The 17,376-nt window shown below is 44.5% G+C and overlaps 2 protein-coding genes across 5 annotated transcripts in view; one reads left to right on the top strand and one right to left on the bottom strand.

Moving 5' to 3' along the window:
• CD80 (CD80 molecule) overlaps positions 1-6,540 on the bottom strand; it is a 37,484-nt gene extending 30,944 nt beyond the window's left edge. For 2 of the 4 annotated variants that reach the window (XM_081833510.1, XM_081833518.1), the window contains exon 1: positions 6,136-6,539. The gene's annotated coding sequence lies outside the window, so the exon portion shown is untranslated. Of the gene's footprint in view, positions 1-6,135 lie in introns of all 4 variants that reach the window. The other 2 variants (XM_081833538.1, XM_081833528.1) reach the window with 2 other exon arrangements.
• Positions 6,541-6,574: 34 nt separating this feature from the next.
• ADPRH (ADP-ribosylarginine hydrolase) lies at positions 6,575-14,078 on the top strand. Its single transcript, XM_031024932.2, has 4 exons — positions 6,575-6,721; positions 8,724-9,049; positions 10,071-10,431; positions 12,074-14,078. The coding sequence occupies exons 2-4, from the start codon at positions 8,737-8,739 to the stop codon at positions 12,486-12,488; spliced, it is 1,089 nt and encodes a 362-aa protein (XP_030880792.1). The 5' UTR covers positions 6,575-6,721; positions 8,724-8,736; the 3' UTR covers positions 12,489-14,078.
• The last annotated feature ends 3,298 nt before the right edge of the window (positions 14,079-17,376 follow it).

The following is a 17,376-nucleotide window of genomic DNA, read 5'->3' as shown; positions in this document are numbered from 1 at the left end:
CTGGATTGGTGAGTAATGAAATACTTGCAGTACGTCTCCTTCAGTGAAACTGGGGGTGAAGAACTAAATCTTCAACACCTCTCTTTCCAGCATCTACACTAATGCCTAGCATTAGTAAAATGCCAGATAAATATTAGTTCTTCTTGGCAGAACAGTATTCACTCTTTCCTTTATGAACAAAAGCTTGGTTTTTGTGTAAGTATCTACCTCTAGGGGAAGATGTCATATCCTTGATCAACGGGGAACTCATAATGTAACTTGCCTGCCAGTGATTGGTTTAGTCTTGGAGGGGGTGCAGGGAGAGGCTTTCTTAACAGTTTCTTCATCCTTGAAAGAAGAGACACAGCCTTTCCCATTAGACATTGTCTGTAATTGTAATTGGATTTTGTACCTGTCAGAGAAGTCAGCCTGGAGATAAAGCTAACGCAGTGAGAACAGCAGGGCAGGAAAATGGAAGGAACTCGGTCCTGGATGATGACAAATAATTAACCCTGGGGATTTCTGCTTTCTAAGATATTTTTTTGTAAGCTGATCTAGATATGTCTAGACATTTTGTTATATTAGATAATAAGTGTCTTTATTATTTAAGCCTGGTGAGTATGGGGAGTGGTGGGAGGGGGGAGGGTAATGGTTATTTGCAGGTATTTGGAGCTGACAAATTGTTCTTTCGGTTTGCATGACCATGTCCTTGATGTCCCAGAAATATTTTCTAATTCTTGACCAAGGAGAAAAAAATGTCAGTAGGTCAAACTTAAAAATAAAATAGCCAGTTATTTTAGCAGCAAAATGAGTTTATTCAAGAATAGCAGAGGAATTGCAATTTGGGACACGTAAACTTCAATAAAACATAGTCAAGACCCAGAGAACAAATGAGAGGGGACTGCTTTTATGGAGGAAAGGAGAAAGTTGGGCAGGGTGGTTTTAAATGAGAGCTTACTGGAGGAGAGCCAGAGTTCAAGGTTGTGGCTACTTCTCAGTGGTTGAGAATGTGGCTGTTTCTCATTGGCTGGGTTGTTGCTGGGAAAAGGGAAAATCTTCACTCCTCCTGCTGGGGTAGTGAAGTAAGCTTCTTTCTGTCTGGGTATATAAAATAAACTGCAGTGTGTGGTACGTGCACGAGAGCTTCCTTCTTCAGGGCTGCCTGACTCTGTTTTGAACGAAGCCTTCTTTTATTTTCACATTTCCCCCTTTTGTTCAAGATGTTTCCTTGAAAACATCACTGATCAGGACTCAGGTTTTCTGCATTTAGTGGTTTTGTCCCTTGGTGCCAGGAAGGACCTTTCCTGGTTGTCATGACTCATGTCAGAGGGAAAGTGCACAGGTTGGAAAACATTGAGGTCACATTTGAGTAACAAGGAAGGGTAGGAGGGAGAACTCTTAGGCATCTCCCACCTAAAGTTTATATCTTATCAGGGTCATAAATAACCATTGGAGATCATCTTGAAGTATTGAGTTAGCATCACCCTATTGGGCATGTTGCTTCTATAAATGCTTGACAGGCAATAGGTACAAAGTTTAAAAATGATTATACAAAACAAAAAGTAATGTGACAAATCTAGTTTGTGTGATGGCTCTAACCCAGGAGCCCAAACCTGAAGGTAACCAGAGAAAGAGGCCAAAGGACCATGGATCATTACATGAAATTTAGTGTAGCCAATGTGTTTGTTCCCTAATTTTGTGCAGTTGGGGGTCTAATTCCCCAGAAGAATTTACCCATATGGGACAGGTGGTATTGCCTATTCAAACACCTCCTTGTTCAGCAAGTAAATAATCGAGGGCTATTCAATTATCCAAAACTACTTTAGGCAGCAAGTCAAGTGATTAGTTCTGGGCTGCTATTGCCTTGGCTGTGGTTGGCTAACTCTCCCAGTATTAGGGAGAGATTCCTGATCATCTCTCCCTCAGCAAACCCAGAGTCCTGTATGCCTCCTAGAAGTTTCTGTTTAAGATGACCATGGGGGCTTAGTGGAGTGGACCAGTGGTAGGCTTCTGATCTGTTATGTAGAGAAAACAGAACAGTAAATACAGGAAGAGCACATTGCCCTTTCATCCTCCAGCTGTCAAGACGGTGAGGTGCCCAAGTATAGCGGCCATTGCAAAACCTCCTCATGTAAAGTAGCCAAGTTGTGTACATAGGGCTCCCTCATAAGTATTAGCATTGATGGACCCTGTGTTGCTAATAGAGGCATTAGCCTCATTCAGCCAAGACTCAAACACTGTTATCATTACTTATTGAAAGACTACCCTAATACATGGATTTGATAGCAAGCCTACAAATAGTCTGATTTATGCTGACTGCTCTGCAGTATCTTTTATATGTATTTTTGATGCATCTCGTTCTCCCACCCCAGAATTGGGTTAAATTGAGGCAAGGAACGGGGGTATGTGGATTTTGTATTCTGACTTTATAAAAGGGACCTGTGGAACAATTTAGGAATACAGTGGCATCTGGGATTTCAGCAAAATTCCTTACAGGGTAAACGAAGGAGTCCCTGCTGTCAGGACAGACCGAGGTTTCTGATGACAAATCTGACAGTTGGAGAGGTTCCCCCCGGTTTTACAAGCGATTGGCAAATGCAGACAAGGGCATTGTCTCCCCATGGAAGAGAGGGTAAAGAAAGAGAGAGTGAACAAGCGAAGGAAGGTTTATAGGCCTGGTCCGGTCATCGTAGGAAAGTGGACTTCTTCAGCTGCCATCTGCTTCAACTCCTGGAAATTTTCAGATCTCCAGTTGATGTGCAGGCCCAAGCTGGGGTTTGTTCAGTCTTTAGTGTGACACATGGATTATTCCCAGGGGTTATTCTCTGGGGTTTAGCAGCACTGGGGTTGGTTAACAGTACCTGATGGGGGTCCTTCCAATGAGGTTGAAGAGAGTCTTTCTGGATCTGTCTTTTCCAAGAGACAAAATCTCTGGGTTATAAGGAGTGATGCTTGAGGCCTTCATCCCCTGGGAGTGTACTGTGGAAGGACTCTTCTACTAGAGCATGGTTATTTTCAACAGAAGCAATTAGGCCTTTACAGTATTGAAATATATCTCCTTTTATCAGCTGTACATCAATGGAAACAGGAGCCATGAGCAGTGGGAACCCTGTGATTATCTCAAAGGGTGAGAGTTTGTGGGTTCCAGAAGGTGTGGATCTGAGACTTAGAAGGACTGATGGCATTGCCTTTGGCCAGGATATTTGAAGAGTCTCTACAAATTTTGCCAACTGAGTCTTTAACGATGCTGCTAGTGCATTTAACTAGACGTGAGGATCGAGGGTGGTTAAGCACAAAGTGTCATAGAACTATCCAAATAGCACAGACCCTTTGAAGCACTTGACCAATGAAGTGAGCTCCCCAGTCACTATGAAGTTCGAGGGGGGTTCCCCAGGTAGGCATAACACTCTCTAATAGGATTTTAGCCATAGAAGAGATAGTAGCCTGCCTACAGTGAAAAGCTTCAGTCCAGTGAGAAAACATACAAACCATGACTAAAACGTAATTTTATCCCTGAGGTGGGAAAAGCTGAATGAAATCCATTTACCAAACTTCGAATGCCCATTGGGGAATTTAAAGTGTCCAAGAGCAGTTGTATTTTGTATTTCTCTAGGTTGTATTTTGGACAGGTGGGGCAAGCAAAATAGGCACTTTTTGCAGTTCTTCGTTATTTCCCCACTAGTGTGGGTTCACAAGAGTTATAATCTTATCAGTGAACCAATGATTCAATGCATGTACAGTAGTCGGTAATGGGAATTTTAAGGCCTCCGGTAGGACTGGGTTTCTATTTGGGCCAAACCAAAGTGCTCTTTTTATTGAACAAACAGTTATTAGGTTTCCAGTTTTGTTTTCCTTTTTCTGGGGCCAATTTTGAACATCTCTAGTAAATTTTTCTAGATTATCATTGGGGGAACATCCCCATGGACCATGACAGAGGCTTGGTTGTTGGTTCTTCTGAGCAGTGTTCTTGGTGGAAACATCAGTGAGGTGTTTGGAATGCCCAGAGACCTGAAAGTAGCCAAAGTGGCCAGTAGAAGTGTGGCATCTAATAATATGGCATTTTGAAGGTGAGAACCATTTAAAATTTTATCTTTGTTGGAAATAAGGAAGCCTCGCTGTTTCCACAGCATTCCAAAGTCATGAGCTACTCCAAAGGTCTATCTCCTGTCAGTATAGATATTTGCAGTGTGGCCCTTGGCTAAATGCAGGCCTAAGGGAGAGCATACAATTCGGCCTGTTGGGCTGAGGTAGCCAAAGGCAATGGTGCCACCTCAAGAACTTCAAAAAGGAGTTGCAGTTGTATAGCTCGCACAATATTTATCATTTTCACCTTTTAAATAAGAAACATCAATAAACCGTGAAAGGTCAGCACGATAAAGCAGTTTCCTGTAAGTCATTATGGAAGTCAGAAGGTGATCTGTTAGTATTAAGCAGTAGTGAGAGGTTTTTTCAGGGGAGGAAGGGAGAAGAATCACAGGGTTAAGGTTATTACAGTGAGGAAGAATCTGAGAAGTGGTTAGCAAGATTTTGTAGGAGGTGAGGCGACCAGATGAAAGGTGTTGAGTATGGTGAGAATTTAGAAAGGCTTCTACCACATGGAGTGCAAGAATAATTGGGGCGGGGGGGATCTTATGATTATTTCTTCAGTGGCCTTGACTAAAAGGACTGTGGCAGGAATGGTCTGAGACAAGGGAGAGTACCCTTGTCCAGTAGGGCCTTGCTGGTGGCTATAATAAACATCCTTTGGGTAAGTGTGGTCCCCATGTGTTTGGGTGAGTACCATAAGAGCATTCCATTCTTTTTAACAAACAAAAAGGAAAAAAGAGAAATTGATCATTGGGATATCCAAGGGCAGAGGGATTTATTAAGCTTTCCTTTAAGGCTTTAAAGGCTAAGTCATGTTGATCTTCCTAAATAATAAGGTGAAGTTTGTAGTTTTTTTAGTAAAACATCTAAGGGGATGGGCCATAAGAGAGAGATTTGGACAATTTCCACACTCAGTAGCTAGCTAGCCCCCCAAAAACTTCATAGCTGGTACTTAGTTCTGAATTTTGGGAAATTCAAGATGTCATGAAGCCTATTCGGATCTAAATGTAGTCCTTGTGCCAAAATCAGGTGCCCTAGATATCAAACCTGAGCTTGAGCAAAGCACAATTTTTCCTTAGAGACTTTATGTCCCTTTAAAGCTAAAAGTTTTAACAGATGGATGCTGTCCACCTGTGAAGAGGCTTGGGAAAGGGATCAGAGAAGGAAGTCATCTACATATTGTAATAGGGCAGAACCTCCAGGAAATTTTATATCATCGAGATCAGCCTTTAAAATTTGTGAGAAGTAAGAAGAGCCTTCAGTAAAACCCTGGGGCATTACTGTTCAGGTGCACTGTTGTTCTTCCCAAGTAAAGGCAGAGCCTTTGGCTGGCTTTATGCACTAGGATACTAAAGAAGGCAGTAGATAAACTAACCACAGTAAAAAAAAAAATGTGCTTTCAGTGGGGATGGAGGCTAATAAAGTATGGGAATTGGTAAAACAAGGTGAAGGATGACAACAGTTTATGGCTCAGAGGTCCTGTACAAACCTCTATCTGCAGCCATTCAGTAGCATGAATGAGTCAGGAGTCCAAGTGATAGCAAGGTTCACAGGCACCATAAAGTAAAAGGAAACTAATGGCTAAGAACAACCCTAGTTATTATTTATATTCAAGCCAAAGAAACACTTTTTCCATGGATTCTTGTGGAAGGAGCACTATGTAATATGAACAATATCCTCAACAGACATTTTAAACTGAAACGGTTATGAGTTTGATAGGAATGCTTATTAAAAATGTCCCTCACCAGGGAACTTTTACTACATCCTCAGAGGTGGACAGTGATTTGATTTTTGCAAACAATTAAAAATCACTTTGGCTAAGATTGAAGGTGGAGGTGGGGGCTTACTGGAAAAGAGCACAAGGGAACATTTTGGAGTAATGAAAATATTCTGTATCTTGACTATGGTTACTCAGGTATATATACTTATTAAAACTCATTGACCAGAACACCAAAGGAGTGCATTTGCATCTCAATTAAAAACAAAATTCTCAAGCCAGGTCTGGGTAATTACAGTCAGAAAGATAGGCATAGCAAATTACAATTTTGGACAAGTATATAGAATACTTACATATGGTGATTCTCGTTCTTTTCAAGGGTGACATAATTAATTTAGCCAAACAAAAATACTGTTAGTTTTTCTTTGCTTTTATTTACTATCAGGGTGCAAAAATTCTAAACTGCTACCAAATAAATTATGAGTTAAAATTAATCCTTACAACCACCATTTAGAAGTAGGTGCTATTATTTTCCCCTTTCTTCTGAAAGGCCCAGGCGTCTGCAAAAGGCTACAGGTGAGTCATCGTCACTCAGTCTGAGAGTCTGGTTCTCTGAGCCGCGACGTTCCGAAATGGCAGGCGCTGCCCGGCGCTGTGGCCAGCGCAGGTGGCCGGTGACGCAGGTCCTCTCGGCCCTGCCCGTAAGCAGAAGGCCACGCCGCTGCCGAGAAGGCGCGCAGCTCTTACTTGTCCACGGTCCGTCGAACCTGGGCCCCCGAACGCGGCTGCGCGGCTCCGCCCTCTCCCCGTGCGCTCCGCTCGCGGCGGGGTGGCTCTGCGCCTCCACACACCGGATGCAGCCAGACCTCTCCGCGCACCCTGAACTCCCGGCGCTCGGCCCCGCCCTCGCCTCGCGCGCGCTCTAGGACCGGTCAGCAGGTACTCCTCCTCGCCGTCCTCCCACACCCCCGCGGGCGCCCGGCTCCCGGCAGTGCCCGGGGTCCCGCCTGCCCTCCTTCCCCCGGCTCTTGCTCGGCCCTGCCCTCGCGCGCGCCTCCGCCGGAGCCCCGCGCATTCAGCCCCGCGTCCCCCCCGCGCGCGCAAGCGCGCGCCTACCAGGCGGTGACCAGGCACCCACCCAGTCCCTGTCCAGGCGTGCTTCCCCAGCACCACTACCAAAAAAAAAAAAAAAAAAAGGAGAGGACCGCCAGGAAGCCGCTGCCCAGACCTTAGTTTTGAAGTTTTGAATTTGTATGAATATATAGTTATAGTTTGGGGCCAAGAATGTAAACGGTAGAAGAGGAGTTTAAGGAATAATGGTGTTCTGAAAGCGGGAGGCTGAGAGCAGTACGTGTAAATGTTAAAAGAGAATTTCCGAGGAAAGAAATGGTCATCGTCCCCCACCTCTGCTTGCCCTTCACAAAAACACACTTTTGGGTAGAGCCAGAAGGAATGGCAGACTAGAAGCTGAGGACATTGGGAGAGGGGATACAGGGGGTTCAAAGTTGGTGCTTAAAAGCCAGCTAAGCTTGGACTGCGAAGGTCTCAGCGCACGGTGGGAGCCCCCACTCTCCTATTCATAGATGGGACAGTCAAGGTCCAGAGTGGGTGGCTTGTCCACAGTCATACACCTGACTCTTGGCAGAGCCAGGTCTAGTAGCCCGGAACTCCAGTTCCTAGGTATCGTTTGTAAATAATAAAATACGTAAACAACGTTTTACAGATAGCCTTTGTGAATCAAGAAACTCAGTAAGGTCAGTACCTCTGGTTTGGTATGCTCAGCTGGTCTTCATCATTTACTCTTCTCCAGGTGCTTGCCAGCCTGCACTCTCTGGCCCACAGCAGCGGGTCGTTTAAAAGCGACTGGCCCCTGCAGGTGAAGGAGGTGGGTAGAGTTGGGGCAGACAGTGGAGGGGTGAACATGAATGCTGCAGGCGGTAGGGCACAATGGAGAATTGGAAATGCACCTCCAGGGAAACCAGCACTTCACCAGGGACTAGATTTGTGGAGGGAATATTAGCTGAGATCCTAAGACTCTAGAAGGCAAATCATTTAGCAGGAAGACAAAATTAAAATGTTGATGTTGAAAGGAAGGTTGTGGGGAGAAAGTATTCTAGTTCAATAACAGAAAAATCTTTTCCCCTGGTTGTGTATGAATAAAAATGGTGCTTACTATGTGCTAAGCACTGTTGTAAGTGCTTTACAAAAATTAATTTATTTACTTTTCACAACAAACCAATGAGGTTGTTACTATTTTGTCACCATTTTAGAGATGTAGAGGCTGAGGCACAAAGAGGTTGCCCAAGGTAAGTAGATCTGTGCTGAGGAGTGGCCTGGAGTCAGAAGATTTGGATCTCAAGTGCCTCCATCACTGGTTGTGTGAATTTACCCTCTCTGAGCCTCAGTTTTCTTATCTGTGAAATGCGTATTGTCATCCCTGCCTACTACTGAGACAGAATGTGCAGGTGCTTTGTAAACTGTGCATTGTGATGCCAATGGAAAGTACTACTATTTAATAAAGGAGGGGTATACTTCCAAGGCCAAATCCCAACTAAAAAGAGAAAATGATGAGCTTGGTTTGACTCGCAGAATTTAATGGGCTTGCTACTCACAGAGAGGCAAAGATGGAGTCATAGTTAAAATCGTTGGCTGTGGAGTCAGATGGACCTAAGCTGGAATCCCAGCCCTGCCACTTAGTAGCTCTGTGACCTAAGATAAGGCACATCATGTTTCTAATACTGTGTTCTCTTGGTGATCCTCAATGTACTCACCCCTAAAATGGGTCTAATACATTCCTTATAGAGCAGTTGTGAGGATTAAATGAGATGCACTTAATACAATGCCCTACAAGTAGTGAGTGCTCAGTAACATGTAGGTAGGGTCGTTATTTTTTCTGATTCTTCTTTTTCCTCATCCTCTGTATATCTTAATATTCCTGCAGAGACAGCCTCACCATGTGTGAGGGACTGATGGAGAGATATGTGGCTGCCATGGTGCTGAGTGCAGCTGGAGATGCCTTGGGGTACTTCAACGGGAAGTGGGAGTTTCTCCGGGATGGGGAAAAGATTCACCGGCAGCTGGCCCAGCATGGTGGGTTGGACGCCATCGATGTGGAGAGGTGGAGAGTCAGCGATGACACGGTGATGCACCTGGCCACGGCTGAAGCTCTTGTGGAAGCCGGCAAAGTCTTGGATTTGGCTCACCTCTATGCCCTACTTGCTAAGCATTACCAAGACTGCATGGAAGACATGGATGGCCGGGCACCAGGTGAGTGTGGCCAGTGGAGGTCACGGGCAGGTGGAGAATAAAACAGGCCCAAGGCACTCATTAAAAATGTTGACTGAGATTTAAATATCAAGAAGACAGTTGTTTTTTGTAGTTGCGATAAAAATAGAAACAACCTAAATGTTCTCTAATTTTTAAAATTATGGTAATGTGTTCACAGCCATTTAAAATTATGCAGATAAATATTAACTGATATGGAAAGATATTATATATTAAGTAAAAAAAGAGGCTTACAAAACATAGGGTACCCAAAGGCACGTTGTTGCTCTGAACCCATTGCTCCTTTTATGAGCCTGGTATTCCTCACTCTAGAACCTGCAGCCACTTTCTAGCATTCAGATCTCCATTGGTCAGGTTCTCATTGGGTTATCTAAGGGCTTGGGCTCTGAGTCTCATGGTTTTGATGGGGCCACTAGCTAGCTGGTTAAGTGATTTTGAGCAAGGTTCTTAAGCTCTGAGCCTTACCTTAGTCATTTAAGAAAAGACAATAATATGTTAAACCTATCTTTTGGAGTTATTATGATGTCTCGGTAATAACTGATAAAGATTCCAAGACACTCTATATGAGTCTGATTCTTGTATCATCAATCTTCTCATGCTAGGGGTTATATACAAAGTAAGGAACAGGGGCGCCTGGGTGGCTCAGTTGGTTAAGCAACTGCGTTCAGCTCAGGTCATGATCCTGGAGTCCCAGGATCGAGTCCCACATTGGGCTCCCCGCTTAGCAGGGAGTTTGCTTCTCCCTCTGACCCTCCCTGCTCTCATGCTCTCTCTCTCTCTCTGCCATTCTCTCTCTCAAATAAATTAAAAAAAAAAAATCTTTAAAAAAAAAAGAAGTAAGGAACAGTGTTGGCTTGGGGTTTGGAGTCTGGGGGCATTCATCATATTTTGGGGGATTTCCCTGTCCATCAGAGAAACTTTAGAGACCGAGCTTGGTTGTTTCCTCCTGCAGGGGCCTTTGCTTTGGTTACACTGACCCTCTGCTCTCCCCGACTCTTCCCAGGGGGTGCTTCAGTGCAGAATGCCTTGCTGCTGAAGCCAGATGAGGCCGATGGCTGGAGGATTCCCTTTAACAGCCACGAGGGTGGCTGCGGGGCTGCCATGCGTGCCATGTGCATCGGCCTCCGGTTCCCTCACCGCAGCCAGCTGGACACACTGATCCAGGTGAGCATCGAGAGCGGCAGGATGACCCACCACCACCCCACAGGCTACCTGGGAGCCCTTGTTTCTGCTCTTTTTACAGCCTTTGCTGTGAACAGCAAGCCTCCCAGGCAATGGGGAAAAGAACTGATGGAGGTGCTACCAGAAGCTAAAAAGTACATTATCCAATCAGGCTACTTTTTGGAGAAGAATCTTCAACACTGGTAAGTTGGTAGATGCACGCTCCTGCGGGAAAATGATTGAATCTGGGGGGTGCCTTTGTGGCTCAGTCGTTTCACTGTCTGCCTTCAGCTCAGGTCATTGTCTCGGGGTCCTGGGATCGAGGCCCACATTGGGCTCCTTGCTCAGCAGGGAGCCTGCTTCTCCCTCTGCCTTTGACCCCCCCCCATGCCCCCCCTCTCATGTGCTCTATCTAATATAAATAAATAAAATCTTTAAAAAAAAATGATTGAATCTGACTGCACGTGCATGCATATGTATGCTTAGAATTCATAGATCAAAGCAACCATCCTGGTTTTCACCATCCATTTTTGTTATCTGCTGCGTCCAGCACCGCCCTCTCCCCCCCGCCACCTGCTAAGGGTTTCAAGTTCAGTGCCTGCAGTGGTTGCCACCAAGTAGCCAGTGAAGACCTCAATGAGTGGTACACCTGCAGCGCTTCTCTGTTGTGTAGGGATCCTGTTCTGTATCCCAGCCTTCTGTCGGTTTTGTGGCTGTCCTGTACCGCAAAGTTCATACTGCTGTGAACTTTCCTGCTTATTCCTGGAACTTGTTTCTTCAGTGTTGTCATGACACAGTGTTTTGAAATCCTTGGTTACAGTGCCCAAGAGATAGGTTTTTTTCACTAGTTAGTTCGTAAGTAGTAACGCCACGGTTCCCCTTTTTAGTGAGTTCGCGTCACATCACCTTTCGTAGAATAAAAAGGTCTAGAAGCTTTCTGCTGAAATCACCTGTGGTCATGATGTTCCAAAGTTCTGTCTTGAAAAAGCAATATAAGTGTGTAAGGAGATGATGTGTAAATTAGCTTATCATAATCTTTTTACTATGTATTTGTATATTATATCATGTTGTATGCCTTAAATTTATACAAGTTTTAATAAGAAAATAAAGTGGGTGCCTAGGTGGCTCAGTTGGTTAAGCGTCTGCCTTCATCTCAAGTCATGACCTCAGGGTCCTGGGATCAAGCCCCTCGACAGGGCTCCCTGCTCAGTGGGGAACCTGCTGCTCCCTCTCCCTCTGCCTGCCGCTCCCCGTGCCTGTGTGTGCGCGCACTCTCTCTCTGTCAAATAAATAAATAAAATTTAAAAAATAAATAAAGGGGCACCTGGGGGGCTCAGTCAGTTAAGCTTCCAACTGTTGATCTCAGTTCCAGTCTTGATCTCAGGGTTGTGAATTCAGGACCCGCACATTGGGCTCCACACTGGGCGTGGAGCCTACTTAAAAAAAGAAAGAGAGAGAAAGAGAAAGAAAGAAAGAGAAGAGGAGAGGAGAGGGAAAGGGAAAGGAAAAGGAAAAAAGTTAAATAAATTTCACCCTTGGCAGGTGACATTTGACACTATTCTCAATTCAGGAAAAATAGACCTTCATTTCTCACCTTTAACTTCCTATGTATCTTCTTTATTTAGCAACAGGTATCAGTGCCTTGTTTATATTAATCTTTGGCAAAAATTTATTGAACAAATTCTGCTTAGAGCTCATTTTGAGTTTCTAATTACAATTTTGATATTAGCACAAGAAGTTGAAGTCATCTTGGAATTTTCCCTGTTCACACATCTATCTGGTACCTTTCCTTATGGCTCTCAAATTTGTTTTTTCAATTGACTGTAGAATTTTTCCTTCCTACAGGTCCTACTTCCAAGACCAATGGGAAAAATACCTAAAACTTAGAGGGATTTTGGATGGCAAGTCAGCCCCTATCTTCCCCAAGCCCTTTGATGTGAAGGAGAGGGATCAGTTCTATGCCTCGGTGAGCTACTCTGGCTGGGGTGGCAGCAGTGGGCACGACGCCCCCATGATTGCCTACGATGCCATCCTGGGTGCGGGAGACTCCTGGAAGGAGCTTGCCCACCGAGCCTTTTTCCACGGGGGAGACAGCGATTCTACAGCTGCTATTGCTGGCTGCTGGTGGGGAGTTATGTATGGTCTGAAAGGAGTGAGCCGCTCCAACTATGAGAAACTGGAATACAGAAACCGGCTGGAGAAGACAGCCAGGGCTTTGTATGCTCTGGGGTCAAAGGAAGACACTCTAATCACCCTTTAGGGAGATGTGACATCATTTCTTATGGTTTTTTTCCTCTTGTGTGGTCCAGTTTCTTTTCACTTTTCCCCAAGTCAAGAGTTTTAACCTTGTACTCCAGGAATTTTGAGATGACAAGTCCCTTGAGCACCTGAAGCTCATCTTTCCAAATTCATCCTGTTCCCCCCCCAAATCTGTCCCTCTTTTATCCTGAAGAATCTTTATCTCAGTTGACAGGGTCAGCATCTCCCCAAGGTAGAAGTCTCCAAGCCTCATATTTGAGTCTTCATGTTCATTGTCTAAACTTTGAATAAGTTTTTTCTGTTTGTTTTAGGTTGAGTTCCTCAAAATTGGACTCTGAGACAAGGATTTAAGTACAAGTCATTTACTGGGGAGGGGATTCCAGGAAGCGATAGGAGAATGGGGAAGTGAGACAGGGAGGGGAGGGAGGCCAGTAGAAGGTATGTTACTGAGCACGTTACCACTGTGGGCAGTTGGGACTTAGTCCATCTGGGTTCTCTGTGTAAGCCACTGCTCAAAGGTGTCCCACCTGAGGCGCAAGCAAACCTGAGGTCTTTATCCGCCCCTTTCCATCTGACAGTGGTTGAGGACCTATCCTTGGGATGCTAACTCCCTGGTACTCCTTGGCTTGCCTGTTGTGCCAGCCAAACCCAGATGTCTTCAGGCAGAAGACTCAGAGATGGTTGCAGCAACAAGCTGTACAATGCATGGGAACAGTGAGGGTGATATGTGGGGTCCCAACAGCATCTGCCAGGTGGTTCTGCCTCCTCAATATCCTTCACATCTACTATCTCTTTTACCTTTTTACACCAACCATCTTTCAGCTGGATTTCTGCAGTCCAAGCTACTCAGGTCTGGGGAGGTGCTACTCCTAGCTGTACCCTGTACATCACTGGCCGTGACACTTCACGTATTGCCAGTTTTGTTGTTGTCCATCTGCTTGTCTTTATTCTCCTCCACACACAACCTAGCATGGTACCTGGGAACACGGGAGTTACTGAGTCCGTATATATGAAATGAATGTTGTTCATTAACCTGCCTGGTGCCTTAATCCAGTCTTCCTTTCCTCCTTGCCCTCCAGAGTTCTCTTTACAAATAACAAATCAGTCATGCCGAACTTCTGCTCATGTTCCAGTGAATGCACACCCCCTTTCTTCATTTCTTGTTGCCCTTCCCTCTCCTTTTTCACCTGGTAGGTTTTTTTCTTTTTTTAATTTAATTTTATTATCTTATGTTAGTCACCATACATTACATCATTAGTTTTTGATGTAGTGTTCCATGATTCATTGTTTGCATATAACACCCAGTGCTCCATTCATTCCCTGGTAGGTTCTTAATCATCCTTCAAGTCCCAGCTCAGGTAGAACCTTCTAGGTGAAACCTGCTCTGATTGTTCGGATACTTGGCCATTTTCTCCTCATATGCCCACAGCCTTCTGTCTCCAGCCCTGTCATCACACTGATCCTGTTGTGTGGTCATTGGGTGTCTTCTGAGGACAATCTCAGGTTCCTTGTGAGGAATTGTCTTGTTCTCTTTGTGGCCTCCCTGCCTGGCCCATGAGAGACATTCAATAAATATTTACTTGGGAAGTTCGTCATGTTGTGTGGATGTGAATGCTTTCAACATGCAGTTCCACATCTGTTTCAGACACCTGCTGCTTCACGGTTGCCCGGAGCAGCCTGTGATGCGCTGGGAGAGATGGAGAGTCTGATGCTTTAACCATGCACCTGTGCCGACTTGCATGCGACAAAGCTCTCAGCTCCATATTTGCAGCAGGACTCCAGCAAAGGCATGGGACTTATAAGTCTTCTATACATAAAGGGAGAAGGGAATTCCAAAGTTCATTTTCTGCCTCAAAAAACTCTCCTATATATTTAAATATTTCAGAAAACAAACATGTTTTAAATATTACGAGTACAAAAACAGATTCTTCAGTAAGACAACCAACCGGAGTTGCAGAATTTCAAGGATGCTGGGCTACAAGTCACAGAACAATGTAATAACTTCTTAAATTCCTGTGTCTTAAAAGACTCCTTTGTATAAATATTCTGAGGACAGTTTAGAATCATAGAAAACACATAGTGTATACATTTTTATGCAAGATTCCTGAGCAGAAGATTAATAAGTTGGAGACTCTCATGACTGCTTTCGATTTCCCACTTGATAAGATCTCACTTTATAGCACAGAACAGTGAGTGCTTTTCTGGAGATGTAAGAAAAGAGGAAACATTTCTCCTTGTCTTTCTGAGGTTTCTTTTCCCAGTAGTTAGGAGCCTCCACTTTCAAGGTGGAACACTAGAATTCTCTTCGCACTAACCAAACAGCAGACCTGGGGTGCTTATATCAATCTTACAGTATAGGAAAGAAAGCAGGAGAGAATTTTAACAAGTGGAATCTGAGGCATGACCTGTTTTACCTCTGTACCTGGTTTGGTCAATCGTCTGAATTTAGTGAGAAACAAACATGAAATGATTTTATTTTTCCTCCATTACTGCCTTCAGAGTACCCTGTTGAAGCTGCTTCTCCTATCCCTTAGCAGATCACGTAATTTTTGGTCTTTTGGTGGGGGGTGGGGAGCGTATAAAACCCAATCCAGTTGATCCCAGTCCAGTGTTTTTTTTTAATTTCAGTTTTATTGAGGCGTAATTGACACATATAAGGTATTTAAAGTACATCGTGGTGATTTGATGTACATACACATTGTGACTAGACTCCCCCCATCTAGTTAACACATCTATCACTGCACATATTTATCTTTTTTGGGGGGGTTGTGGTGAAAACATTTTAAGTTCTACTCTCAGGAAATTTCAATTCTACAATAGAGTGTTATCAACTGTTGCCACCATGTTTTACCTCAGATCCTTGGGCCTTATTCATCTTCCAGCTGAAAGTTTGTACCCTTTTACCAACCTCTCCCTATTTTCCCACCTCCCAGCCCCTGGCAACCACTTTCCTACTCTGTTTCTATGAGTTTGACTTTTTTTTTAAGATTCCACATATAAGTGAGATACCATGCAGTATTTGTCTTTTTTTCTGTCTGGCTGTTTCACTTAGCATAATGCCTTAAAGTCCATCCCTGTTGTTGCAAATGCTGGATTTCCTTCTTTCTCAGGGCTGAATGATACTACATTGTATGTATATATATACCACATCTTCTTTATCTATTCATCTGTTGACACTTGATTGTTTCCATATCTTGGCTATTGTAGATAATGCTGCAGTGAACAAGGAAGTGCAGACCATTTGAGACCCTGTTTTCCTTTGGATTTTTTTTTTTTTTTAAAGATTTCATTCATTTATTTAAGAGAGAGCGCGCGTGCACACAAGTTGGGGGGGGGGGCTGAGAAAACAAGCAGACTCCCCACTGAGCGGGGAGACCGGTGCGGGGCTAGATCCCAGGACCCTCAGATCATGACCTGAGCTGAAGGCAGACACCTAACTGACTGAGCCACCCAGGTGCCCCTGATTTCCTTTGGATTTATGCCCAGAAGTAGGAATTCCAGTCCAGTTTTATCAGTTCTAAAACTTTGATGCCATGCCCTCCTCCCTCCCCACCACCATCAATCCTGGGCCCAAGGAACTTGGAGGAGAAATGGGGACATTCCTCCCCACCCTCTTCTAGGCTCCTTGCTCCTCTCAGGTGTTGCCCTGAGATCTTTCTTACTGGTGGAGCACTGGTAGGAAAGGCTCAAGACAACTGTCTTCTGAGGAGTCCACTCAGCCCAGGGGAAGCTCGTCCCTCCTGCTCACATCCAGCAGTGGGAGTGCAGGCTTCCCACCTGCTGCTGTCTTACATTTCCGCCCATGTCTCTCAAATAGACCCTGAGACATCCAACTCAGAAATGGATGCCCATGTGACCTTGATGCGGTCACCTTCAATCTTGGGTAGGCCCTCACTCACAGGCTTGTTGTGAAGGATCAGGAAGAGCACCACCTCTCCTCCCCTTTCAAAAAGGTAAGGGAGAACCCCCATAGAACTGTACTGTGACTCTTTATTTTTCATTCAAATCACTAGTTTTCAGCTGGGGGAGGTGGGGATGGGAGGTCTGATAACAGAGCAGTTCTGCTACCTCCTCCTAAATCCTACTGGGATCTGCCTTTCCGAGTCCTTCCAGTCCCTTTAGAATGCAGTGGAGGAGGTGGGGGAAGGGGGTAGGAGGGTGGGGAATAAGCATTTGTTATTTTCCAGGTAGGACCTCAGCCACAACTGAGGACACCCGAGAAAGACTCTAGAGATCCTGCTATATTTGCTTTGAGATTCTCTTCATCACAGGCACACTTCAAAAAGAGTTCAGATTTTCAGACTCTTTTTTCTCAAACCTCAAAATCTCCTCTTCAGACTTTACTCTCAACTGGCAACCTTGCTTGCTATCTCTCTGAGAAAAAAGAAGCAAACAGAAGAGAACAATTGCACACTCCCCTCACAACCTCTGCCCGCCCACCTACATGTGACTCATGGTCTCTGCCTTTGCTTCTGACTGTGAGTGCTAGTGTGTATGTGTGGAGAAGGAGGAAGGATGAGAATGAACAGATGAAAGAGATAATAAACTTAATTATATGCATGGGTTTTTTTTTTTTTTAAGATTTTATTTGTCAGAGAGAGAGAAGAGAGGGAGAGAGCACAAGCAGGGAGAGTGGGAGAGGGAGAAACAGACTTCCCACTGAGCAAGGAGCCCGACGCGGGGCTCAATCCCAGGACACTGGGATCATGACCTGAGCTGAAGGCAGACGCTTAACCGACTTGAGCCATGCACGCGTCCTTATATGCATGTTAAAGTAAATTAAAAAACGATCTGATGCACATATGAATTTATCATGCTTATCACGTTAATACATGTTTACTAAAACAGAATAGATCATGTGTAACATTACAGGATTAATGAAATATTTT

Source organism: Leptonychotes weddellii, chromosome 1 (assembly GCF_054177405.1).
Source record: "Leptonychotes weddellii isolate Sample4059 chromosome 1, ASM5417740v2, whole genome shotgun sequence".
NCBI classification, from domain to species: Eukaryota; Metazoa; Chordata; class Mammalia; order Carnivora; family Phocidae; genus Leptonychotes; species Leptonychotes weddellii.
Note: the sequence above shows the minus strand (reverse complement) of the source record. Positions and strands in the feature narration are given on the sequence as shown.